General features: G+C 37.1%; 1 protein-coding gene across 1 annotated transcript in view; it reads left to right on the forward strand.

Moving 5' to 3' along the window:
* Nucleotides 1–27,866, forward strand: part of MCTP1 (multiple C2 and transmembrane domain containing 1) — a 166,562-nt gene that overhangs the window by 23,800 nt on the left and 114,896 nt on the right. The window contains 7 exon segments of the mRNA XM_070743023.1: nt 4,598–4,740; nt 5,088–5,167; nt 6,115–6,223; nt 15,555–15,593; nt 20,381–20,545; nt 24,628–24,758; nt 26,266–26,452. Coding sequence (XP_070599124.1) covers nt 4,598–4,740; nt 5,088–5,167; nt 6,115–6,223; nt 15,555–15,593; nt 20,381–20,545; nt 24,628–24,758; nt 26,266–26,452 — 854 coding nt within the window.

Consider the following 27,866-nt stretch of genomic DNA (forward strand, 5'->3'; position numbering starts at 1 on the left):
TCACTCTCTGGCTTGGTTCTGCATTGGTAATTCAAGTCTGGACTGTATAATCCCAGAATTTATAAACATTGGAAATTGGATTGGCTAAAGGGCAGGAGAGCTGGTATTGGCTGCCAGTTAGTTGTTCAGTATATTCAAGTAATTGCTTTGTGACCAGATGTATGCACACTTTTGATAATGATGTGCTGGTATCTGTTGTGTTGGAATATGTTATATTTCTAGAGTTGAATATAAGGTAGATCAGATTTGTGATAAATGGACAACCATATATTTTACCACTGAAGAAATCATTAGATCACTGTATGCTATGCTTTGTCAGTTTCATGCAATATAGTATTGGCATTACTATTGTTGTGATTCGGTCTGAGTCTCTTCAGGGAACGGCTGGAACTCTGCCGGCTCCATGCTCAGAGGGGGAGGACGAGGAACAGGAGGAGGAGGAGGACCAGGCAGACGGGGAAGAGGAATGTCAGGACGAGGAGGAGGGGGAACAGCCTGAGACCCCCGGGGGGAGCTCTCCCCAGCAAGTAGCCTGGAGTCATTAGATGAGAACGCACAAGCCATCATAGATATGAGGCAGAGAAGGGCAGCACAAAGAAGGGGACAATTAGCCAGGTACTTCCATCCCTAATAGGCAACAGCTGGGTTTGGGTGTGGTTCTCCTCAGAATGGTTGAAAAGGCAGGCCCGCCCTTCCTGTATTGTGGAGAGTTATCTTTTGGGAGTCCTGTGACCTTGCTTCGATCCTTGGCGTCTCTGATTCTGGCTTGTGGCCTCGAAGGCTGAAAACTTGGGGGAGGCGTGGGTTTTATTATCTACAGTGGTGTGTGTGCCAGCAAAAAGCCTGTTGTATTGTCTGGCTGTCGTGACTCTTCTGTGAAGCTTCACAGCATTCCAGTTTGTAAGAACAGTTTTTGTTATCTGTGTTTGTTTTCAAAGATGTAAAATGACTTTGCTTTTTACCAGCGTGTCTGGCTATTCTTTTTAGTTGGTGTTGGCGTCTGGGGGAACCCAGACAGAACAACTATGAGTCTTCAAGTGTATGTGGAAAGAGGAGAATCAAAGAGGCAAAACATGATGAGAATTTCTAGGCAGCAATTGATTGGTTGTTGTAATTGAAGGTCAAATATGGTTTTTTTTTAAAAATGCATTTGGTTTTTTTGCCTTTGGTTTAACATATTTTAAATCACCTTATTTACAGTAGATAACTATCTCAGATACTTTCATGGTTGACTTAGACCAGTCATACGAGAGCCAGCTTAGGCAAAGTTGGCTCTCGTATGACTTGTGGACTTCAGCTCCCAGAATTCCTGAGCCAATCATGCTAGCTCAGGAATTCTGGGAGTTGAAGTCCACATGTTATAGAAGAACCAACTTTGCCTATCCCTGACTTAGACTAAATGGGATTTGAAAATCTTTGCTTTGTGAATTCTAAAAGGCTTTCAAACAATGTTTAACTGTGGATGTGACAGTATTGTAATATAATAAGTGTTTGCTAAGGTTAGTTTTCTATTGTTTTTGGCTTGTGTTTATGTGAACAGCACGCTTGTAGAAATGAAGGGTTTCGCCTGTTTATGTGAGCCTATTGGTTAAATCTAGCTAAATTTAGCTAAAGATGAAGATCAGGTCTAGGAAAAGATGTGCTTTCATTAACCTGTAGGCTGCTATTCTAAGACCTGTATTAAAAAAAGTTAATTCACCATTTCTGAACACTGTTTCTTCTTTTACAAACAAACAAACCATTATGATCTAGAGAAGAGGTGTTTACAAAGATATGTCTGCTAGCAGAGACATGACATCCTCAAATACTGTTTCCCAGATTGCTGGTTATATTTGGTCCTTATCTCTAATGTGATATCTTTAATGTTAATATTAATTGTATTTATCATTAATCTTTGGAATTGTGTTTAATTTTGCTTGACACATTGAGTGATCATCTGAGCAGAAATATGTGCATTTAAATGAAATATATAAATTATGTAAAATGCAAATAAGTCCCTGCTTTATTAGGTAATTACTTTTGCATGACTGTTTTAATTCTTGAGTCCTTTCAGCTAAATTATGAGATTGACTATTCATGTGTTCTGTTTAAATTATATTTATATTATATTAAAATTATATTTAATTCACTTTAGTTACTGAGTGATCACTTTGTGTGCAACATTTTGTAGAATAGAAAATACTACAGATGAAGAGGAAAGTTTCTTTTTCTAGTTTCTTTTTGTTTACTTTTTTCTTCTATAATTTTTTTTAAAATTCTGTAGGTGTGTTCATTTTAGTTATATAATATATTTAATAAAATTTATGAAAAAAGAGGGATAATTGTGACTTCATAAAGGAACGGTCTAAGGAGAAGGGCAGCATAAAAATCAAATAAATAAATAAATAAACAAACAAACAAACAAACAAACAATCTAAATTCACTACATGGGAAAAAACTGGAACATGAAGAGTAAAATTTATCTTCATAATTAGCATTTTTGTGTTCTTTTCAAGTTTCTGGATTTTATTGGATGGAAGTTTATACAAATGAAAAATTATATACAGTATATAAAATAATAAATAAGTCACCTAGCAAAAATTACCTGCAAGTCATGTGATAAATTATGAATCAGCATTCTAACCCATCCATTTCCAGCAAAATAATATTGCTGTAAATAATACTGTGGTGGTAAGTCAAGGATTACCTGTATGCAACCTAACCAATTCTCCTGGATTTGCATAAGGCTTTTTGTCACTCTTATTAATATTCCTCCTTCATTCTTAAGATCAGACTTCATTCTTGCAGTAATTTGTAAATATATCAACCATGGTATATTTTAGTTTATCCTGAATAATTGTTGCTAATGTATTTAAACTATGATTTATGGATAGCTGTTAACAGGATTGGATCTAATATTGACTACAGAATTGTGTTTTATGAGCTGATGATTTGTGTAGGTTTGTAAGGGAGCATCAAAAGAAAGAATTTTGCTGTCATACTGCCACCATGTGCTCAGGAAGGACTGTTGCTGTTACATTTGCTTTCAGGGTTTTTTAAAGAGTAAGACTAAAAAATACTTTAACAATATAATTTTAAATAAAGTAACAGTTGCCATAATAGAATATAGGATAAAAAAGCCTTAAATATTTTAGATTAATATTAGAAGTCTGCTTGAAATATTGTTTACTCAGACAACTGACTTGCTTGCAAAATGTTTGCATTTTGAATTAAAATGGATATGAATGAAATATGTTAAACACATGTTATATTTGCTATGGACAACTAACTCAGCTTTATATTTACATTGCATGATACTTTTAATGGTAAATATTGATTACATCACATCAGTGTAATTTGGTTTCTAAATTTCATTCACCTTCTAAATCATGCATGCCAAGTGTATCTATTGTCTATACACTTTTGCTCATGTGTACATTTTGTTACAGGATTAAATATTATAATTGGCTATTTAAATTCTGTGAGACATTCTGTATCCAGGCTGAATATTTTAAAGATTGTGTGAAGATACTTTTCATGGAAAGTTATTGAGAAATTGGGAGATAATTTGATAGATAGTGTATAAACACACAGGTTTAAATTCAATGTAGAACAAATTCAGATATTAAACTAATGCTTCTCTATTTTTTATATTGCTTGATTTATCTCAAATATTTTGTTTCTTTCTGATGTGTAAAGTTTACAATTTTTTAGTTATCGGGAACGAGATTAATAAAGGATATTTCCAGAGCATTAATCTCAATTTGACTTTATTTTTACTTAACCTGATTATACACTGGAAGATAATTTTGCCTTGCCATTGCCTGATGAAATATTACAAAAATATAAATTGTATTTATGAAATGTTTTTAATAAGTGAAAATGTATTCCATGTTGCTTTTATTCACAGTAATGTGCAATACTGTACTTATGTTTACTTTAAAGTAAATGTATTTTAATTAATGTACACGTTTATTCTTTTTCAGGAGTATTTTTAAGTGCTAATTTTAAAGAAACTGTATTAAAGCACTGATAAAATTTAATGAGAACCAACATATATAACAAAAGAAGGAAAATAAATAATAAATAAATAATAAACATATGGTAACCAGTAGTGCAGGGTTTCCCAACCTTGGCAACTTGAAGATATTTGGACTTCAGCTCCCAGAATTCCCCAGCCAGCGGATGCTGGCTGGGGATTTCTGGGAGTTGAAGTCCAAATATCTTCAAGTTGCCAAGGTTGGGAAACACTGCAGTAGTGGCATTGGCAGGAGTCTCTGCCCACCCAGCTGGGATGCTTCTGTGCATGTGCAGAAGCGTCAATGCACGCACACAAGATGTTTGATGCCAATAAAACAGTAGTGATGTGATTTAGAATCCACTACTGGTAACAACCAATACATAATACATAGCCTCCCTGTCACATATTAGAATTGCCAAGTCTTGACTTTCAAAGAAAAAAAAGGTATAGAATTGATCCAATCTCACTTTTATTTTAATCTTTTAAAAATATTTGTTACTCAAGTCATTTAAAAAGAGAAAAGTAGCTGCTTATTGTTGTTTGTAAGAGATCCCAAGAATATCTAGTTTTTATGTATAATCTTAACTTTTGCTTCAGGAACAAGTGATCCATATGTCAAATTTAAACTTGGCGGAAAAGAAATATTTAGAAGTAAAACAATCAGTAAGAATCTTAATCCTGTTTGGGAAGAAAGAACTTTCATTCTTATTGAACACTTAAGGGAACAACTATATATAAAGGTAAGCCGCATCCAGTTCTCCTTAAAAATAGCAATAATGGTATATTTTACTAATCTCATTGCTTAATCTTGTTATATAATCTTGTTAAAATTGTAATAGTAATTGTCATCAAAATATTCCAGAATACAATAAAATAAACTCTTCATAACTTTGATTAATGTTTGGGAAATTATGCCAGCCACAAAAAGATAAATAGAAGTTTAAAGGTGTATTTTATAAAAACGAGTATATGAACTTTGAGACAAATTAGTTTGCAGTATAGTCTAATAACTGCATGCATCATGTGTCTGTGTAAACATTTGTTAATGAAATCTGTTTTTATTAATAAAAGTGCTTGTTCATCTTAGGTTTTTGATTATGATTTTGGACTTCAAGATGATTTCATGGGGTCAGCTTTTTTGGACCTGAATTCCCTAGAACAAAATAGGTATCGTTTTATGAAACTCATTGAATGTCATAATGTATTTCTTTCTATTTCAATGTAACTAGGGATACAAAGAAAGAAAAAAGAAGCTGAATGCTATACTACTAGTTAAGTTAAAAGTACTAGAGTTGAATTATCACAAATTTATGAAAATTTATGAAAAAAGAACTAGGAATTCCTTCCTTATTTTTCCCTCCTCTCCTCATCTAATTTTCTTTCAGTTTTACATCTTTTAAACTATTTTATAATGTTTGAACTTAGATTATCAGTTATAGTGGGGTCTCCATATTTGTGGTGGTAAGCGTCCACCATATTCTCATCCAAGTGGCCCCAGATATTGTCTAATTATGTCTGAACACTTGCAGAGATAGAAACAGGTGATAATGGGGAGTTGAAGTGAAATAGTCCCTTACCTTGGAACAAAGCTTGGAATTGGGAAGGACCAAGCAGGGAATGGCTTGGATGATGGTGGGTCCTTGACTAATGACCAGTAGAATTCGTAGCAAAAGGAATTATTGGAATTACATTGTTATGCACAATGTCATATTTTATGACCACGTCACTTAGTGACAGAAATCCTGTTCCCAATTGCCATTGTAACTCAAGAACTATCTTTTTACATTTATTTTACTTAATAAAATTTGGATAAGAAAAAAAATGTATTCAGTATTTAGTAAAAGTTTGTACAGAGCGATGTTTCTTTTCTAGGATAGTGTGAACATTATATTCCTGTCATTTTAAGATGTCAAACAGTCCTTGCAATACATTAGGATTTTTATCCATACGTTTACCAAAATCCTTTTATGCTTTCATTCATCATTGTTTAATTAGTGAAGGTGACAGAAAGAAAAACATGACTCACAACTACTTAAACTCTTTGTCCGGAGGTAGGCAGTCTGCAGAAGCATCAATTTTAGTATTTTCATTTTTCTATTGACCTGTTTTTCTAGATCTGTTGATGTTACATTGAGTCTAAAGGATCCACATTATCCTGACCAAGATCTCGGCACAATACTGTTAACGGTGTTGCTGACCCCAAAAGAGCAGCAGAGGGAAGGTGTAAGTATATGCTAAATAAGTCATATAAGCAAAACTTCTAAGTTTCTAATTGGTCTATAAATGTCTGAACCTGTATCGGTCAGAGAAGCTAATTTAAAGAGAGTAATTTTTTTCTAAGCGTGTATAAAAAAAAATGTATGCAATGGAATGCCATATTCTAAACATTCTCAACATTTACAGCTAGGGATGAGCTTTTTGATGGATTTGACTATAATATAATTGTCTATGGTATATAATTATATTATTTATAATTATATATTATAATTACATAATTGACTATAGCAGTGGTGGCGAACCAATGGCACAGGTGCCACACGGAGCCATATCAGCTGGCACATGAGCCATTGCCCTAGCTCAGCTCCAATGTGCATGTGTGTGTCAGCCAGCTGATTTTTGACTCATACAGAGGCTCTGGGAGGGTATTTTTGATTTTCAGAGAGCCTCCAGGGTGATGGGGGAGGCGTTTTTACCCTCCCCTGGCTACTGGGGAGCCTTTGGAACCTGAGGATGGAAAAACATGAGCCTACTGGGCCCACCAGAAATAGGAAAACAGGCCATTTCTAGCCTCCAGAGGGCCTCCGAGGGGCGGGAGAAGCTGTTTTCGCCCTCCCCAGGCATTGATTTATGGGTGTGGGCACTCACGCATGCACAATAGCACACGGCCACTCTCTTTTGGCACCCAAGAAAAAAAAGGTTTGCCACCACTGGACTATAATATAATTGTAATAGAACAGAATATATTAATATAGAATATATTTCATACAAAGAAAGTCAAATCTAGGGCTTTGCTTTCAAGGTCAACTTACAGTGAAAGTTGCCATTAAAGAAACAAATAGTGAACAATTTCAGAAAAACAATGAAATGCCTCCCCATTTTTTAAAGTGAGGCCAGAAGCAAGGAACTGCTTTATTAAGAATTGGTTACAGCCTAATTTCATGCTTGGAATTAAAAACAAAACAAAACATTTTTTTCCTTGTTCAAGTATTCATGAGTAAATATCTTTAAAGGAGTGTTGGTGTGCCTAGCAGCCATATATAGGTTAATGCTGTCTGCTCATTGATTGGACTGAGCCTGCCAAATCTTCTTGTGATGTCATTATTGCTTTGCCTTCCAAGTTTTGGATGAAGAAGTGTAGTGACAGACTCTATACTGAAACTGTCAAACAAAGAATAGCCAAGGAAGAAGAAACACCAAACCGGGAGAGTCTTGTTGCTATATCCACAATCGTAGAAGAGGTGTATCAGGTATGACCAACACCCCTCCTCCCTCGTGGATATAGCAGCCATTGTATGGGAAATGCCCAAGCCAAAGACAGAAGATGGGAGGGACCTAATGGTTAGCGAGGCCTCAATCCCTGAAGACCTGTAGCCAAAGGACGCCTCTGCTGATGCATAAGAGTCAATTTTATAATGCCTAACAAAGGGAGATGGTGAAGTCCAGATTGCCGCGCGACAAACCTTCTCCAGAGATGATTGGGTTGTCCATACTGCCATAGTAGCCGTGGGCAGTGATTCTGGAAGGTGCCCTTCTATCCTGCGACTAGTAGGCCTTGGTGATAGAAGACTAAATCCACCTGCCTACAGTGGAAGGAGATACTTTTTGTCCCCTTGAAGCCAGCTGAAAGGAGACAAGCAAGGGTTCCGATCTCCAAAAAGATTCTGTGCTCTTGATATAGATGCATAATGCCCACTGAACATCCAGCGTATGCCACCATTTCTCCTTGGGATTAACCAGATAGGCGCAAAAGGTGGGCAGAATGATGTCCTGAGATCTATGGAAGGTCATGTTGACCTTAGCCAGGAAGATGAGGTCTAAGTGCAATACTATCTTATCTGCGTGAAAGATACCCAAAACCTCCCACACCGACAAGGCTGCCAATTCAAAGACATATCTGGCTGATGTGATTGCGACCAAAATGGCTACCTTGCGCGCAAGTTGAGATAAGGAGGACCTGCAGAACAATTCATATGGAGATTCTGTCAAAGACCGCAAGTAGATCCCAGGTTGGGTATCAGTGGATGACCGGTAGGGAGAGCAGGGATACAGCCCTCTTGATGTAAGGGTGCTATGACAAGGAGACATGTTGCCCCCTGAAAGGATGTTCACCAAGGCTGCTACCTGCCGATGTAGCATATTTGGACTGAGTCCCTTGTCCAGGCTGTTCTGAAGAAACATCAGTAGCTCAATCTCTGTCACCTCAGATGGTACCAATTCCAAGTTGTTACAGCACCTATAGGTAGCATTGTAGATCCTTGTTGTAGACGGTCGATGGTAAGACTGCATGGTCATGATGATCCTTTCTGGGATTTTATCCTGACTCATCGCCACCTGTTCAGAGTGGTACGCTGCTGACCTAGGAGCGCGAGATTCCTCTGGGATGGAGAGTAGCACTGGGCTGCTTTGATTTATTTTTGTTTATTCTTTTATTTTCATTTTTATTTTTATTGAATATTTTTGTTAGGAAATAATAATAATGATCCTTTAGGGTGGGAAGAATCTGGATGACCAGGGAGGGAAAGATCCACAGTTTGGATGGGTGAAGGGGCCTAACTGTTATTCAAAATGGCGACTGTTCTCCATATGGAGGAGAGGAGGAAGGAGGGAGGGAGGATAGGCAGTGGCTGAGCTCCGTTAATGTTAAGGAGGTGAGATCTGGGCTTGTTAAAGGCGAATGAGCTTAGTTAGAGAAGCTGATGCCTAAAAAGAGGTAGCTTTGTTATTCAAAAGCCGAAGCTAAACTGGCTGGTGCTCTGATCGCTCTGTTAGAAGCTAATTTCACTGCAATCTTTGTCTGGAAGGAAAGGTCTTGCAGGGAACTGGGCAGAGGCTTCTGTCCCTCCACCCCAGCAAAATCAGTTTCAGCAAAGAACAAACACCTCCCAATCTTCTCAGATGGAACAAACTCACAATTGGGGGGTGATACAAAGTCAAAATGTTTCTCAAAATCACCAACAGTTTGGATAGATAGAGAGCTAGACCATTAGCGTCCAACTCAAAGCAACTGAAGAACGAAACTGGGAAGGCAAAGCAACAGTGACATCACAAGAAGCTTTGACAGGCTCAGTCCAATCAAGGAGCAGACAGGACTAACCCATACATGGCTGCTATATTTGGAAATAGGAGTCCAACTATCTCTTCCTTGGTAATATTATCCAATATTTTTTATTATCTCTCTTCTAGAAGAGAGAATCAGTAAAAGTCTGAGGCACAGCCCTGAAATATTTGTAAAAGTTGTTACAAAATTAAAATCTGACAATGAGGGGAAGTTATTAAATACTATATGTAACTGAGTTACCTTTAAATGAAATCAGATTTCTACTCTGCCTCACCCACAGCTTTTTCTAATGAGGCAGGCAACTGCCAAGCATAGCCCTTCAGCAAAATTCAAAGCAATTCTGTCTATTCTGTTTCACTCTTACAATCATCAAGGTACAGGATCAATTAGGCTGAGTGATAGTGACCAGCTCAAAGGCACCTACTGAGGCTATGTACTTGAATGTGGACTCTGGGTCATCCTAATTAAATATCCTAACTTCTATACCATTTTATCACTCTCACAATTGTGCAGAATTTTAGAAGAGAAAAAATTGTTATGGAATATCATTTTTGTTTTCTGTGAAAAATTAGTAGATATCTGCCATTGTATACTTTAAATAATTCTACTTTTCAAATTAGTCAGGTTTCTTTTGTTGCCATAATTTGGAAAATACACTATGGATTTTCATCAGATATTTATTATGTCAAAACAAGTTATATTTTAATACCTCATACCAAATATCCAGTCATACTGTAACGGTAACTTGAAAAGTATGAGAGATTGGATTAAAATATTCCATTAAATTGTGAGTTTGTAATGTTTTGAAACATATGTGGAATGGAAAGGCATTTCATTACAAGTTTTTGTCAAGTATAGTATATGCTTTTAATAACATACATCTCATAATGAATGTAAAATACCTAGCAGCCAACGCATTGTTGCCTGAGAGATAAAGAATCTTGATATAGCCCATATTACGTTGCATAACATGATAGAATGATTATATGCTAATTTATTGTTGGGTTAAAACTAGCTTACATTGTAAAAGGTTTAATTAAAATTAATATTATGCTCTATATATTTTCACAGAGACAAAATGATTAAAATTGATTTAAGTGTAAGCATTCATGAATTAATGAAAGTTCAAATGGATTAACTTCAAATCCATCTTAACAAATACATTTTAAAGTATTTTGGAAAATTGTAATATCGAGAACATGTTATAAATCATGATTTTTTATGAATATGTCCCTGGTCATAGAAGCAAAAGAGTAACAGATTTTAAGTTAAAGGAATGCAATGCAATTGTTGAAGAGTTAGATTAGAAATTATTAATGATGGAGTTTTAATGAGTGCTAAAAAGGACAGCAGAAACATTCTATTTGGCTAATGGAATACCGGTGGTTGAAAAAAACTTTTCCCCTAAACTTCTCATAGTTTAAGAGCGGTGACATGCTTTCAAAATGTTTTTAATTTATTTTAAGAATTAAAAAATAATTTAAACCTTTTCTATATTTAGTAGTAGCTGCTTAGATTCTTCATGTGGTCTCCATGATTCACACGTATCATAACAACATGAATTTTCTGGAATTTACATAATTTATTGGTGGAAACACTATTCTTCATTGCATGGACATTCAAAGATTGTTGAATCTCTTCATTTTTCAATTCCTGCAGTGAATATGTATAGCATATTCATTCTCACAGCTGGTTCATTCATTCTTCCAATTCGTTAAAACGAGGTTTTGCTAGCATTTTTCATGCATGAACAATTTTTGGTCAAAGGCTACAAGCCCTTGTAAAGGTAGTTCCTGCTTAACATTCACTTAAGACTTGTAGCCATAATAGTGTTCTGACTCAGCCTTCACAAGTAATGAGAAACCACTTACTCACAAGTAAAACAAGCCCCTTTATTCAAACAGGGAAGGAACAGTCTTGTCATGTTGGATAAAAAAACCCAAAAGTAATTAGTCACAAATGAAAGTTTTTTCCCCTTCTGAAACAGGGCAAAAATAGTCTCTGTTCAGATGATAACTCAATAGAGAAAGTCCTATCAATGAATAAGTCAAGCAGAAACAGTCCCTGTTCACCCTGGCTGAAGCAAATTCCCTGTTATTTCCCAGCAGATGATTCAGTTGGAACCTCAAATACAGAGCAATTAGTCCTGACAAACCTAGTTCTGGCATAGGAATCTGACTTTGATTGATGTACACTGGAAAACAAATGGTTGTCTGCAACAATAGGCCACTCCCAAACCACTACTATTTATTTCCCAGCCAGGGAGGGGCTGCTAGCATCTACGACTTCTGTTCCCTGAGAATCAGCTTATTCTCTTCTGTTGCTCTCTTCTCCTTTCTACATATACGGGTATCTGGGATGGGACCCATCTGTTCCTCCCTTTTACTTAGGCTCAGGCCCTAAAGACAGCAGCCTCTTCACCTGGGGGCAGACAGAAGGCCCTGGCTCTGCCTCTGATTCTGCTCCCTCATCAGAGCCTTCCAAAGTCTTTGAAGCTGGCCTAGGCTCCCCATCCCCCTCCTCTTTGTTTAACTATGCTGCTAGCTCTCTTGCCATTCGATGGGCCACAACAGAGAGTGGCCCTGTGATCATATGTTCATGATTCAGGTGCCTGGCAACTGGCTCATAACTATGACTTTGCAATATCTAGCAATACATGATTGCATTTGCAACCTTAGCTGCAGCTGCCAATAAACAAAGTCAAAGGGAAACTGGCAGAAGGTTGCAAATGATGATAACGTGATCCTGAGATGCTGTGACCATGTGAGATTTGCCTAATGACTGCAACTGCTGGAAGTGTTATCATAAGTCAGTACAGTCACATGAGACTTTGTGATCACATTGCTTCATAGTAGAATTTCCAACTCCAATTACCATCAGTGAATGAGGACTATCTGTATGTGCTTTTTTGTTTATGTCTCCGAAGGTGCTCTACTAAGTTTTGCATTCTTGGGTGGGCTGTACACAGCTATTAGTTTTCTTGCATTGGGAGAGGACTTGCAATAAACTTTTGTAAGCACCAATATAATTCCTCTTTTTGCCTATGGATTTTCCTTTGGAGGCAAACAGTGGTAGGATGTGCTGAGGTTGTAATAGTGCAGTGATGGCAAACCTTTGGCGCGGGTGCCACAGGTGGCACGCAGAGCCATATCTGAGGGCACGTGAGGCATTGCCCTATGTCAGCTCTAGTGCGCACGTGTGCCCTGGTCAGCTGATTTTCAGCCTTTTTTTTTTGCTCTCCCCAGGAGAACCTCCTGAATCCCGGGGATGGCGAAAAATGGTCCAACGGGCCTACCTGAAGTCCAGAGGTTTCAGTGAGGCCTGTGTGCATGTGCAGGGAGACAGTGTGGGGATCTGTGCAGATGTGTGGGGGACAGGCATTGCATTATGGATATGGGCATGCGCATGCACGCTATCGCGCACGCACACACACTTTTGGCACCCGAACCCAAAAAGGTTCGCCATCATTGTAATAGTGTCTTGCCATTTGTTTCACCAACCCTCCTAAGATCATATAGCCCTTCATGGCACCGGACCAGAATATCTCGGGACCGCCTTCTGCCGCACAAATCCCAGCGACCAGTTAGGTCTCACAGAGTTGGCCTTCTCCAGGTCCCGTCAACTAAACAATGTCGTTTGGTGGGACCAAGGGGAAGAGCCTTCTCTGTGGTGGCCTCGACCCTTTGCAACCAACTCCCCCCAGATATCAGAGTTGCCCCCACCCTCCTTGCCTTTCGTAAGCTCCTTAAAACCCACCTCTGTCGCCAGGCATGGGGGAATTGAGACTTTCCCTTCCCCCTAGGCTTATAAAATTTATGCATGGTCTGTCAGTATGTATGATTGGTTTCTTAAATTGGGGTTCTTTTTAAATTAACTTAAATATTAGATTTGTTTACATTGTATTATTATTGCTGTTAGCCGCCCCGAGTCTACAGAGAGGGGTGGCATACAAATCTGATTAATAAATAAATTAAATAAATAAATCATGAAGAAGCTTTGCTACAGGTAAATCTGGTGTTGTAAAGGCATAGCAAAGAAATACAGAGAGCAACCAACTATACCTTGTTCCTGTGACTTTGTATCTCCTTCACTCATCCCTCAAACATCCAGATAACAGACAAGTAACAATTAAAGACGTAATTACAGAGGAATTCTGAGAAGTGCTAGCAAGATTAACCTCTGAGGAAACTAGATCAGACAAGGACTAAAGTTTGGTTCATTTATTGCAGCTAGAACAATTGGTTGTGATAATCTTTTGTCAGATCCTTCCGTGAAGATTTCCTTTAAATTGCTGCCTTAAATTCGGATAACTTTGTGTTTGGATAACTTTCTCTTGCTGCTTGTTCTTATATATTATAAATCTGTCTGACTGAAATATTACAAGTTTGGGCTGGATTTATGATTTTGAAGAAAATTCTATTGTTCTAATTGCCCACATATACAAATAGTTATCCCTTTCTCCATCCAACGTTTCTATAATGTTTGAAAAGTGGCTGGGGACTTCTGGTGTATCCCCATTCCTTTGTATTCTGAAATTTTGTTATTGGCACAATGAAAAGAAACTTTGTAAATCATCAATGTTTGATAAATTTGGTAAAACACACCTCGCACCAAAATCTATGACCAAGATTAAATAAGAAAATGAAGGGATGTGTACTGAAAACATCGAGCTCTGTATTTGTACACCTTTTACCCTGGTTTCATCCATCTTCGATCCTGCCTATAATTCTGTTGTCCATTCAGATTTGGGTCTCAGTTTTAAAGAAAGAAATGTGTAATTGAGGGCACCAAGATCTTGTTCTCTATACCAGAAACAAAGTGCTTCTCTTCCTCTATGTCAGCATTTTAATGGTGAAGGCAATTCCATTATTTTGATCCTGCTTTTGGGAAATAACAGTCCCTAGTTTCTCTTGGTTCCATGATCTCTTGTTAACACTTGCTTTCTTCCAGGGCTGAATATTGTCCTACACATCAAACCTTTGTTGGCTTTGACTGGCTCACTGGAGTAGCCCTTTATATTGTAATACTAAAAAAATGCAGGTTCAGATATCAGCTCTGATTTATACTTGTTCTTCATGCAGGCTTCATGACTATAATCTTAACTACAGTTATTATTTGTAAATAAAAACTCCTTAAATCAAGAGATTCTTGTAATATCGCTTTTATATCTCTCTTTGATCTTGGGATATTTTTCAGTGCAGCTTTCACACCTGAGCTCCACTGTGTTCATAGCTTTGGCTGAGATCATTCTCTCTTATCGGGGAATCAGTCTTCTATCTTCATATGCTCTTCAACAATCTTCCAACTGCTCTACATTTTGAGATACTACTTGGGGAACCTAGTTGATTAGATGCATAGCAGCATATCATCAAAGTGGAATTCTTAGTACTTTGGGCCTTTGAAAAGCAATGCCAGGATTATTTGTTAAATTCACAAAAAAAGGTAATACCAAGTGTCTCTGGCTTTTATGCCTCCATTGAAATTTTCTTACTGTAAAATGCATGTCAAAAGACAGCTATATCTATGAAGTCTTTCAGGCTTGACTTACATTAGTGCCTGAATTTTTAAAAACTGTTTTTTAAACAATCTAATTCAAATAAACACAATAATTTTAAACAAAAATTACTTAATAAACAAATACAGTTGCAATAGCACTTGGACTTATATACTGCTTCAAAGTGCTTTACGGCACTCTTAAAGTGGCTTACAGAGTAGCATATTGCCCCCAACAATCTGGATCCTCATTTTACCTACCTCTGAAGGATGGAAGGCTGAGTCAACCTTGAGCTGGTCAGGATCAAAGGAATTGAACTCCTGGCATTGTGAGCAACTCTGCCTGCAATACTGCAATCTAACCACTGCGTCGCCACAGCTCGTACCTGTTCAAAACCTATCTTTCTTTGTATGTGGATGCCTATCATAAGTACTTGTTAAATTGGAGATTTATCTCTCATATTGCTGAATCTTCAATTTATATACATCTTGTTTTCTGTGAAATTAGGATGTTCCTACTTCCAGATAATTATCATTTCTTGTTCTTTTTGAGCTCTTCAATACATCTTCAGGTTACCATATACAGTTTCTTTTCTTCATTAAATAATAGAAGCTTAAATCATAATTGTGTTTCAATGTGAATGTTTGTGGCTGTTTGATTTCTGTCTTTAATTATTTAAAATTTGTCTGATGTTTTGTCATGTGCATTTCTCATTTAGAAGGCAGTTGGCCTTTCTATATGAACAGGTAAAAGGTGATTAAAATGCTCTATTTTATTTGCAGACAATGCTAATGAGGAAGAGTTGGAAAAGAACAAGTAAGGTAATTCTTGGCATGTAGCCTTGAAATAACTGATATTTTATAATTTATCGCATTGAACGTAAGGTTGTGACATGTAGATTATTCTCTGTACATTATATTATTTTATTCTCTGTTATATAATAATGACAATGGAATGGTCCTTTAATTACTAAAAAATCTTATATATATGTCACATTTTTTTTGCTGAATTTGAAAATTAAGGGAGACTAGGATAGATCTATTTCAGCCTTATTTTGGCCTCATCAACTAGCCATACCCACTGGGACTTGAACCTGCAACCTTTGCCTTGTAAGGCAGAGAATTATCCTCTAGGCTACAGTATCCAATCCCTTCAGCTCTGCACCAGGGAAGGGTTACATATTTTGTGTCGAATCACCCTGGTGTATCGAAGGAACATCACAGCTCCTTATTTGCCTCTCGGCCCAACCCAGAGCCATTTCCAAGGCAGTTAATTTTATTGATAGTGACAATTCTATCTATATATGTCACATGTTTTTTTGCTGAATTTGAAAATTAAGGGAGACTAGGATAGATCTATTTTGGCCTTATTTTGGCCTCATCAGCTAGCCATACCCACTGGGACTTGAACCTTCAACCTTTGCCTTGTAAGGCAGAGAATTATCCTCTAGGCTACAGTATCCAATCCCTTCAGCTCTGCACCAGGGAAGGGTTACATATTTTGTGTCAAATCACCCTGGTGTATTGAAGGAACATCACAGCTCCTTATTTGCCTCTCGGCCCAAGAAACCAGATGACTGTGAATTTTAGTCCTGCCTTAAACATGAAAACCAAATCAAGGTCTTTGGACCAGTCATTCTTACTTGGCCCAACTCACCTCACAGGATTGCTGTTGTGAGGAAAGTAGTAGGAGGAAGGTGCATTAGGTATTTTTGCCATCTTGAGATACTTAGAAAAATAATAAAGGCTGAAGATTAAATAAACATTTATTTAACACTTATTTGCATGCACATAAGTGTAGTTAAGACAGAGTTAAGACAGACAATAATAAGTGTAATTAAGACAGCCAATAATTGCTATTTTTGACCTGTATAGGTACATAAGGTTACGTTCTATAACATTTTGCATCTAGAAATCATAAATTCCATGTTAAAAATGACGAACAAGAATCTGATAGTTGTTTGTTATCCTTTATTATAAGTTTATGTTGGAGTTTTTGTTGGTTAGCAATCTTATGTCACTTGATTCTGTTTCTGTATGTTCCTATGAAGAAGGTATCTTTTGCTTTTCTAGATATAGAAAGGTTGAAAGCTATAATGTTCTCTTAATAGTGTTAGAAGGTAGGATATCCATAGATATTTGCTGTTTCTTACCATTCTTTTTGATTATTTAATTTTTATTTGTGATACAATTCTGGCGAAGTGGCGACCCAGTAATTGTTGTCATTATTGAATTTGTAGAGGTGTGTGTGTGGGGGGGGGTTGTATCTGATGCAGTGCCTTTTTTGAAATAAAACCAATAAAATATAAGTTTGTTTTCAGTATTAGAAAAGAGATTCATTGCTACCAGTAATTATCCATGAATAATTGTGCTGGGTTATAGTTGGGACACGAATGGGAGTTGCTGTGTGATTTAATATATCTAAGAAGGAATTTTCCTGTTCTCAAATTCAGTTTGCAGTTTGAACAGCTTTTTCTGTTCTTTTGCATTGACTTGTGAATAGTATGGGCTTTTTATAATATTACTAAAGTTATACTTCCATGCAAAGAGTATAAAATGTTTTCTTGACAGTTATGCAGCATTATCAATTTAGGAATTCATCAGGATTTCATCATGTACTTGTTGTATTTTTTAAGTAAATAATAAGACTTGGTAGACTAGTTCTTATCTGGAGGTAACCTGCAAAAACAATTTATGGCAGCTAAATATTTATGCATTTGAACTTCACAAATATTGGCTCCAGCATCTCAGAGGATTTATTTTGAACTACGTTTTGTTTTGCTGAAAAGTCACCTTTTCACAAAAATGGGATTGTTTTCTTTTGTTTCAGGTCTGTGTAGATGCCATTTTTGTTGTGTGTTGGATTTATTGTCAAACTACTCTTTTTTACAATATTTAATTCAATATTCAATGTTAGACTAAAATGTTAGCATCTACCTGATTATTTTTATTTATTTAAATTGTTTATGGCTGCCTACTCCAAAAGACCCTTAATTTCTGGTATCTTTCTTTTCCCCCTTTTCTCCTGTCGTCTTTCGTTTGCTGCAGGCCGAGGGGACAGAGCTGGGTCCCTAGGGGATTTTCCGCCCCCCTCAGCTTACCAGCAGGCGCCTCTCTTTCCCCCCACCCCTACAGGGTGGTTCTGACCTGGTTCTGGCCAAACTGGGTCTCCTGGCATCGCAGATATTATGGTTCCCCAACAGAATATGGGGAGCTCCGTAGCACCATGGTGTTGGCCACACCCCTTTCCCGATATTATCATGTTTATGAGGGTGATGTTATCTAGTTTGGGTAATGAAACATCTGCAAGAAAGCAACCAAGCTCAGAGGGCACCGAGGACCCCTCATGAACAATTTCACCTGTGCAGCTTGGGTTTGAGATAAAAAGCTGGGTTTCACCATCATACTGATGATACCTAAGCAATAACCAATGAATGATTCACCCCACAGTTTCATGTAGATGTTAAATAGGAGAGGGGAGAGCATCAAACCCCACAAGTGAGGAGGCACAGACATGATCCCACCACACATTAATGCTGACTAAAACTAATGTTTGAGGAAGTAGGTTAATCACTGCCACACAGTGACTCCTAACCCCCAATAACCAGGGTCAAGTAATATCAAAAACTGTTTGAGACATCAAGGAGCACCAGGATGGATGCACCCGTCTTATCCCAGCTTCACAATGATCATAGCTAATATGAATCTTTGTAGGCTTTGTTAATATTTAAATGAGGGAACTACCTCAAAATCCCAGGATTATTTACTGAACTCCAGTTTAACAAGAAATTTGTGACATTTTTTGACATCGGGTGTCAAACTCAAGGGTCGTGTGGTGCTTAGATCTGGCCTGCAGAGCAACCCTCTTGAGCTGCATTTTCACTTGCAGAAGGTTGTAGGAGGTTGCTGCTGGCAAAAATGAAGCTTGGGAGCCGTTTTCACTGGAAGAACACTTGGGCCACCACAGGTACCTCCAATTTGAGTGAAGTCCAGCTGGCCACGCTCACCCTGGCCACGCCAACCCCAACTCCTGAGGTCAAATACAACCTTGGTATGGCCCTCAATGAAATTGAGTTTGACAGCCCTGATCTACCATATTTTTCGGAGTATAAGACACACCAAAGTGTAAGAGGCATCTTAGTTTTGGGGAAGGAAAATAGGGGAAAGAATCTGCTTACCAGATATTCATCTGGCTAGCATCCTTAGTCTGGTCAGCTTCAGCACATTATTTTATCCCCTGGTTAGGGCTTTTAAAAATCCTTATTCGGAAAGAGTAACAATAAAATAGCTTGCTAGTCAGTAAGAGTGGGAACATCATTACCATCTGGTTAGGGCTTTAAAGAAACATTTCGAGCAAGTAGAGCAATTTAAAAAAAAACCTGCAAAAACTTAGGGCTTGGAAAACATTCTTTGTAGAGAGTAACAATGAAAGAACCTGCAAGGTAAGAGCTGGGAAGATTGTTAGTGCCTTGATATGGCTGAAAAAAAACCTTTGAAAAAGCTACATTCAGAGTATAAGACCACCCAAATATTCAGTCTCCTTTGGGGAGGAAAAAGGTGCATCTTATACTCAAAAAAATATGGTACTTAGCGATTTGATTGTTATGCTAGCCCTCATTTAACTAGCTTGTGGGGTATTCTATGAAATACTTTGTTGAATTCAAAATATATTATGCCTAGGACATTCCCACAATTAATCATCAATCAATTTTAAAAAGAAGATAAAATTAGTATGGCAAGACTTGTTCTTGAGGTTCTGTGTGCTGATCTCCAACAATTATTGTATTGTTTTATCTAGAATCTTTCCAGAAGACTGATTGTCCTATAGAAGTTCATTTTGTTCCTTTTTAAAAAATAGAGTAACATTGATGTTTTTCAATCATCATAGATCAGCTGTTCTATTCTTCACCCATCTATGATGGGTGAAATATAAATATTCTCAAATATAAAATTTCTTCAAAATAATATCCATATTAGTCCAGAAGAATGTTGTGCTGATTGTAAAAGATATGGATGAATTGAGATGGTTGTAGTACCGTATTTTGTTATATAATATTTTGAACTGATGCTTATTTAGATAAAAGAAGATGATAAAATAAACCTTAAAATATATTTGCATTAGGATTAAGAAATAATTAATTCAAGTTAGTGTAACAAGAAGTTGATTAACAACAAATATGATTTCTCAAATGAAAGAGAAGAAAAATATAAAGAGTTGATCTTAAAATGGGCCTTTATTCACCTAATGTGTTGTTTTTCCTTTTCCCCCTTATATAATATTGGATAGGAATAAATGTTCAAATGCCAGTAAAGGCAGTGAGGATTTGGGCAACCCTTATTCATGAATATCAAATATGTTCTATTCACAAAATCAGGATTGTTTTCTGACAATACTATTATTTTCAAAAGTTAAGTAATACTGAAGAGAGTTGTTTCTTGCTTTTCATCCCTAACCATTCATCAAAGAAGTGTCCTAAACATTAAGATATTTTTCTACCTTTCTCAAACATTTTATTTAAATAATCATTCTGTTCTGAAAACAAATCACAAAGTTTATTGTTTGCTTCTGATTTAATAAATGAGAGTTCTCTCTGCATGTGAAATTTCAGACTCAGAGTATACGGCTGTCAGACCTGTACAAAAAATCTCAGCTATGGAGAGGAATAGTCAGTATCACTTTAATTGAAGGTCATGGACTCAAAGCTATGGACACAAATGGGCTGAGTGATCCCTATGTGAAATTTCGGCTGGGACATCAGAAGTACAAGAGTAAGGTAACTTTTGATTTTCTTAAACTATTTTTTTAAGAGACTAGTAGAATATTTTTTAATGTAAGCACTTTTTTTGTTGTTGAAATCACTATTTGAGTATTATGGTTCGTTTCAAGGTCAGCCAAACATTCAAACTAGATTTGGCATTTTTATCCCCCTTTCGCAGTGATGGCAAACCTCTTTTTCCTCGGGTGCTGAAAGAGTGTGGGCCTCACTATTGTGCATGCGCAAGTGCCCACACCCATATTTCAATACCTGGGGAGGGTGAAAACAGCTTCCCCCGGAGGCCCTCTGGAGGACGGAAATGGCCTGTTTCACAGCTTCTGGTGAGCCCAGTAGGCTCATGTTTTGCCCTTTCCAGGCTCCAAAGTTTTTCCTGGAGCCTGGGGAGGGTAAAAATGCCCTCTCCCGTCCCCCCGGAAGCTCTCTGGAAGTCAAAAATCCCCCCCCACCTCCCGAGCGTCTGTGCAAGTTAAAAATCAGCTTGCCGGCACACACATGCACATTGGAGATGAGCTGGGACACAATGGCTTGCGTGCCAGCAGATAGGGCTCCGCATGCCAACTGTGGCACCCGTGCCATATGTTTGCCATCACTGCCCTATCATGTCCTTCCTAAGGTCCTGGGATAGGCAGATGTGGATGGTTGATGGTGTTACAGATATTATAATAATATCTATAACATTATCAAAGCTATTCTGAGTAAAGCCATCTTTTGCAATTGACTGGTAGTTGTTTTGGAATTGCACCCAAGGCCACTATTGCTATTGGTACTACCTTTCCTTTTTTGCCACAGTTGGTCTATTTCTATTTGTAGGTCTGGATTATTATGTTATTATACTACTGCAATAGTGAAATGTTGATTAGCCTTAATACTGTACAATGTTGGAACTCTACATTTAAAACTAGTGCCTTAATAAATCAAACCTCCAAATACAATTATATGATTTTAGACCTGGGCTTAATCAGATACTTGAGCATTAGGCTATATTCCACAAAATATAGATAAATGTTGGGTTCTGTAATAAGAAATAGAAGAAGGATGCTGAAGAAATGGAAAAAGTACAGAGGATAACAACAAAGGTAATGTAAAGTTTGGGAGATAAACCTTGTGAAGAATGTTTAAAAGAACTTGATCTTCTTAGAACATAAAGCTAAAAGGAGTGATAAATGTAGTCTTCTAATATTTAAAAGGGCATCACAGAGAAGAGCATCTGGATTTGTTTTCTCTATATGCTGGGAGCTGGATAACAATCAAATAGTGGAAGCTTTACAGAGAGAAATCCAAACTCAAAATAAAGAAGAATTTCCTGATAGTTATTAAAGAGTGAAACATCTTATCTTCCAGAATCATGGGTGCTCTTGTCATTAGAGATTGTCAAACAAACATTGCATAACTGTTGGAATGGCCTTAAGATTTTTGCTTTGAGTAATGGATGGGTCTAGAAGAAGCAAAAAGGTTAATCCTATGATTTGTATGTCCATGTTCTTATTGGCTTTTAATTTGAAGAAGAATATAGGTAGTCCTTTATTTATAACCACAATGAAGTTCAAAATCTCAGTTTTAAGCAAAGTGATCATTAAGGGAGACACCCATGTGGCTGCTTCACTCAACAACAATGATGGAGACTCTACTGAAAAAGAGGATAAATCAGCACCTAAAAAACAATAACTTATTGGACCCAAATCAGCATGGCTTTACTGAAGGCAAATCATGTCAGACTAATCTCATTGATTTCTTTGACTATGTCACAAAGGTGTTGGATGAAGGTGGTGCCGTGGATATTGCCTACCTGGACTTCAGCAAAGCCTTTGATACGGTTCCACATAAAGAGCTGATAGATAAATTAGTGAAGATTGGACTTAATCCCTGGATAGTTCAATGGATTTGCAGCTGGCTGAAGCATAGACACCAGAGGGTTGTTGTGAATGGCGAGTATTCTGAGCAGAGTCAGGTTACAAGCGGTGTGCCACAAGGGTCTGTTCTGGGTCCTATTCTTTTTAATATGTTTGTGAGTGACATAGGGGAAGGTCTGGTAGGGAAGGTTTGCCTATTTGCCGATGACTCTAAAGTGTGCAATAGGGTTGATATTCCTGGAGGCGTCGGCAATATGGTAAATGATTTAGCTTTACTAGATAAATGGTCAAAGCAATGGAAACTGCAGTTTAATGTTTCCAAATGTAAAATAATGCACTTGGGGAAAAGGAATCCTCAATCTGACTATTGTATTGGCAGTTCTGTGTTAGCAAATACTTCAAAAGAAAAGGATTTAGGCGTAGTGATTTCTGACAGTCTCAAAATGGGTGAACAGTGCAGTCAGGCAGTAGGGAAAGCAAGTAGGATGCTTGGCTGCATAGCTAGAGGTATAACAAGCAGGAAGAGGGAGATTATGATCCCGCTATATAGAATGCTGGTGAGACCACATTTGGAATACTGTGTTCAGTTCTGGAGACCTCACCTACAAAAAGATATTGACAAAATTGAACGGGTCCAAAGACGGGCTACAAGAATGGTGGAAGGTCTTAAGTATAAAACGTATCAGGAAAGACTTAATGAACTCAATCTGTATAGTCTGGAGGACAGAAGGAAAAGGGGGGACATGATCGAAACATTTAAATATATTAAAGGGTTAAATAAGGTCCAGGAGGGAAGTGTTTTTAATAGGAAAGTGAACACAAGAACAAGGGGACACAATCTGAGGTTAGTTGGGGGAAAGATCAAAAGCAACATGAGAAAATATTATTTTACTGAAAGAGTAGTAGATCCTTGGAACAAACTTCCAGCAGACGTGGTAGATAAATCCACAGTAACTGAATTTAAACATGCCTGGGATAAACATATATCCATCCTAAGATAAAATACAGAAAATAGTATAAGGGCAGACTAGATGGACCATGGGGTCTTTTTCTGCCGTCAGACTTCTATGTTTCTATGTAACAATAGCAATCCTATATCTTGCAGTTATTAGGCAGCCACATAAGCAGAACACCAGGAAGAGGGTCTGGACTTCCCAGCATGGTGAGGCACAAAAAGGACTCAGCCTTCCCACTCTACTGGAAAGACATGGGCCCTTTCCCACAATTGTGAGAATGATGGTATTTGCAAGCTTTTTTTTTGTTTTTTGCTAGATTTGGAAAACCCTTAGTGCTCTGGAGAAGCAGACCTCACTATCAGATGTCAGTGTTCTGAAAGACTCTGAATGCTGGCCTTCACTAGCATTTCCCCAAGATTTGAGGTCTGTTCTTACAGCATGCAGAGGAGGGGAAATTCCTTTGCCTGCAGGCAATGGTTCTCAAATCCAACATCCCCCTCTATTTTCAATATCCTCTGCTGTCTTTCCCATTAACTTTCTGGGGAAGGCAGCAGAGAAAATTTCAAATTGTGATCATGTGATTGGAGAGTATTTGACAACTGGTTATAAATGCAAACAGGTTGCCAATGTTTCAAAATGTGGTCATGTGAAGGAGGGTGAACTTTACTCCTGTCTCAGATACTGGTTTGGCTAGGAATAAAAACTCTTATGTAATAAATCAAATGATACATTTTATGTAGTTTTTAAGAATTGAATAAGGGATGTCCTGTTTTATTTTATTGTTTTTCAGCTCTTTTTTATTCAGCTCCTTTTTTATTACAGGTTTTCTTAAAGGAAAGGAAAGTACTGAGAAAAGAAGAAATTAATTTTTTATGAATTTCAGATTGAAAAAGCTGTAACATCTGTTTCACCTCTCTGTATCTCTAAGCAAGAAAAAAAGTTAATACGTTTTAAGTGTTTGAAAGAGAAACAGCTAGAAGCTCATTATATCAGTTCTTTTGTGATGTAAAAGGCAAATGTGCTAGAACAATAAATAATGTCTTGTTATAATTTTCCTACTTTTTGTGTGCTTTGAGAAAATTTTAACATGTTTCTCAGTAAACATTTTAATAAATGTGGATAAATGTTATATTTCCTGCTGTCCAGAGGACAAATAATATTTAAATATAAAATTAAGTAGGTAAATGAATAACTATTAAAATAATCAAAATTCTATTTTGTTATTCGTGAAGAAAAAAGGCATCATAGTTCAGAAGTATTTTTCTCTCTCTAGATAATATCAAAAACTTTGAATCCCAAGTGGAGGGAACAATTTGACTTACATCTTTATGAGGAACCAGGTGGAATTGTTGATATTACAGTATGGGACAGAGATGCTGGCAAAAAGGATGATTTTATTGGCAGGTTTGTCTACAAATAACTTATAGTATGAGAATGAGTTTTGAAGAAGAGAACATAAGATTTTGAATTGCTTTATTCTATCTGTGATGACCTCTTCCTGTTCAGCATTCAGTTTCATATGTCAACTCATGGCATATATGTGCTTAAGGGAACTTAACACAACAAAACTCCCTGTTATGTCTGCGTTCAGAAGAAACTGAAAAACATACTCAAGGCATTTGATCAAATATCTATTAAAAGTGTCTTTCACCTCATCTTTTGAACTCTTTGGCTTGAATCAGCTTAATGCCTCAAGGGTTTTGCCTCACTTTGTTATCTCTGTTGCATGCTTAGATTAGGGCTTTTGCTTATTAACAGTTTGTTATCAGCAAATAATTTTCCACAGGAATTCTAAATAATGTGCAGAGATACATCTGCTTCTACACCCAGCTCCATATCCAGAGTATGATGCTCATATGATATTGATTTCTGGAGCAGAAAATCTGCTTATCCTTTTCCTTTTCCACTTACTAGGTGCTGGTTGGGAAATACTTCTAAAACTCTGTCTCTTTCCCTACCTCTTCTTATGGCTGGCACGATCCATCTCTATAGGTAGAGGGATATCATTATAAATTGCGATTGTAGAAAAAAATGTTGAGTGTGTAAGCAAACATGTTGCACTCTGAACCAAGGTTGGATAGATTTCAGTTACATCTCTGGTTAAATGTCAGCATTATATATTTTGAATTCTGACCAATAAGACTTTCGAGCTTCCTGTTTCCTGCCCAAATCAGGATTTCCCTTCTCCCCAATATCTAGAGTAATTTTAGAGTATGTGATCATAGGCTGTAATGAAGAGGGGAACTTCATCTCTTTTCTGCTCAGTCAACAAAAAGGAGTTTGGTCAACATTAGCAATATGTTGGATCTCCTGCTGTGAATTTTTAAAAGTAGTATAAGAAAGTTAAAAGAACATTTCATTTCTAGTACTGTTTTATAGCATTTCAACATCATAGGCAGTAATAATGCTGCTGTTTGAATGGGTATGGCTTTTTTTAAACGCAGCTGGAGATTTTAGACTATTTGCTTAGTTTATAATTTAATTGGGTTTACCTATTGTAATTGTTGCTTTTATATGTTGTAAGCCTCCCCGAGTTCTTGGAGAGGGGCGACATATAAATCCAATAGATAGATAGATAGATAGATAGATAGATAGATAGATAGATAGATAGATAGATAGATAGAATTCTATAAAATATCTGTTTTTGTGAATGATAAAATACATGAATTTGAAGATTACATCCTGAAAACAAGAATATAATTTTGGGTATCTGAGTTCACAGTATTTCACATATAAATCCAATAAATAAATAAATAAAATTCTATAAAATATCTGTTTTTGTGAATGATAAAATACATGAATTTGAAGATTACATCCTGAAAACAATATAATTTTGGGTATCTGAGTTCACAGTACTTTCACAGCATTGTGGTAAACTTAACGATATGCTAAAGAAAATATTTGTTTCTAGGTGCCAGGTTGACCTGTCAACTCTAAGTAAAGAGCATACTCACAAGCTAGAGCTGCCTTTGGAAGAAGGTGAAGGGCATTTGATACTGCTGGTTACATTGACTGCTTCAGCTGCCGTCAGCATCTCTGACTTCTCAATGAATGTCTTGGAAGACCCAAAGGAACAGAAAGAAATCCTAAAAAGATATGTATGCAGCATCTTTTTTTATACTTTTTGCATAAAACTATAGTGATAAACAGTGAAATGTAAAATTAAAACTTACCTACCTACCTACCTAACTAACTACCTAACTAACTAACTAACTAACTAACTAACTAACTAACTTACTTTATATGCTTCTAAAATAGCCCCCCCCCCCCCCCCCCCCCCCGTAACTCATAGTAAAACTATACTATACAGTTTTATCAAACAATAAAACAGGGGAGAAGATTCTTCTGGTCACAACTTCTGCCAGTTATGGTAGTGTGGTATGCAGAAGAGCCCAGAAGTCAGAGATCTGATCCTTCTAGATAAACCCTCCACCCCAAAAGAAACAGTATGGATGAGAAACCAACCTATAAAGTACTAAAATTATTGGAGTCACTTTTTAGAATATCAGTTTAGAATTGCAGCCTCTTGTCTCTTCTTCCATCAGCTTGTTGCTCATCCTATTAGGACTACATATAGTACCTCATCTATAGATAGGATAGATAGATGGGGAACTCATCAAATTTGCAGATGACACCAAACTGGAAGGAAAAGCTAATATTCCAGAAGATAGGTGCAAAATACAGAAGGATCTTGACAAACTTGAACAATGGGTGCTATCTAATAAAATGAAATTCAATGGTGAAAAAAGTAAGGTTCTATATTTAGGCAAGAAAAACAAAATGCACAGGTACATTATATATGGCACGTTGCTCAACAGTAGTAACTGTGAGAGGGATCTTGGAGTCCTAGTGGACAACCATTTAAATATGAGCCAGCAGTGTGCAAGCAGCTGCCAAAAAAGCCAACACAGTTCTAGGTTGCATAAACAGAGGGATAGAATCTAGATCACGCGAAGTGTTAATGCCACTTTATAATGTCTTGATAAGGCCACACTTGGAATACTGCATTCAGTTTTGGTCCCCATGATTTAAAAATGATGTTGAGACTTTAGAAAGAGTGCAGAAAAGAGCAACCAAGATGATTAGGGAATTGGAGGCCAAAACATATGAAGAACAGTTGCAGGAACTAGGTGTGTCTAATTTAATGCAAAGAAGGACCAAGAGTGAAATGATAGCAGTGTTCCACTATCTCAGGGGCTGCCAGAAATAAGAGCGAGTGAAACTATTCTCCAAAGTACTTGACGGTAGGACAAGAAGCTATGGGTAGAAACTAATCAAGGAGAGAAACAACTTAGAACTAAGGAGAAATTTCCTGACACTTTGAACAATTAATCAATGGAACAACTTGCCTCCAGAAGTTGTGAATGCTACAACACTGGAAATTTTTAAGAAGATGTTTGGTGGCCATTTGTCTAAAGTGGTATAGGGTTTCCTGCCTAAGCTAGGGGTTGGACTAGATGACGTCCAAGTTCCCTTTCAACTTTGTTATTCTATTCTATCTGTACTAACTGT

Source organism: Erythrolamprus reginae, chromosome 2 (genome assembly GCF_031021105.1).
Source record: "Erythrolamprus reginae isolate rEryReg1 chromosome 2, rEryReg1.hap1, whole genome shotgun sequence".
NCBI lineage: Eukaryota > Metazoa > Chordata > Lepidosauria > Squamata > Dipsadidae > Erythrolamprus > Erythrolamprus reginae.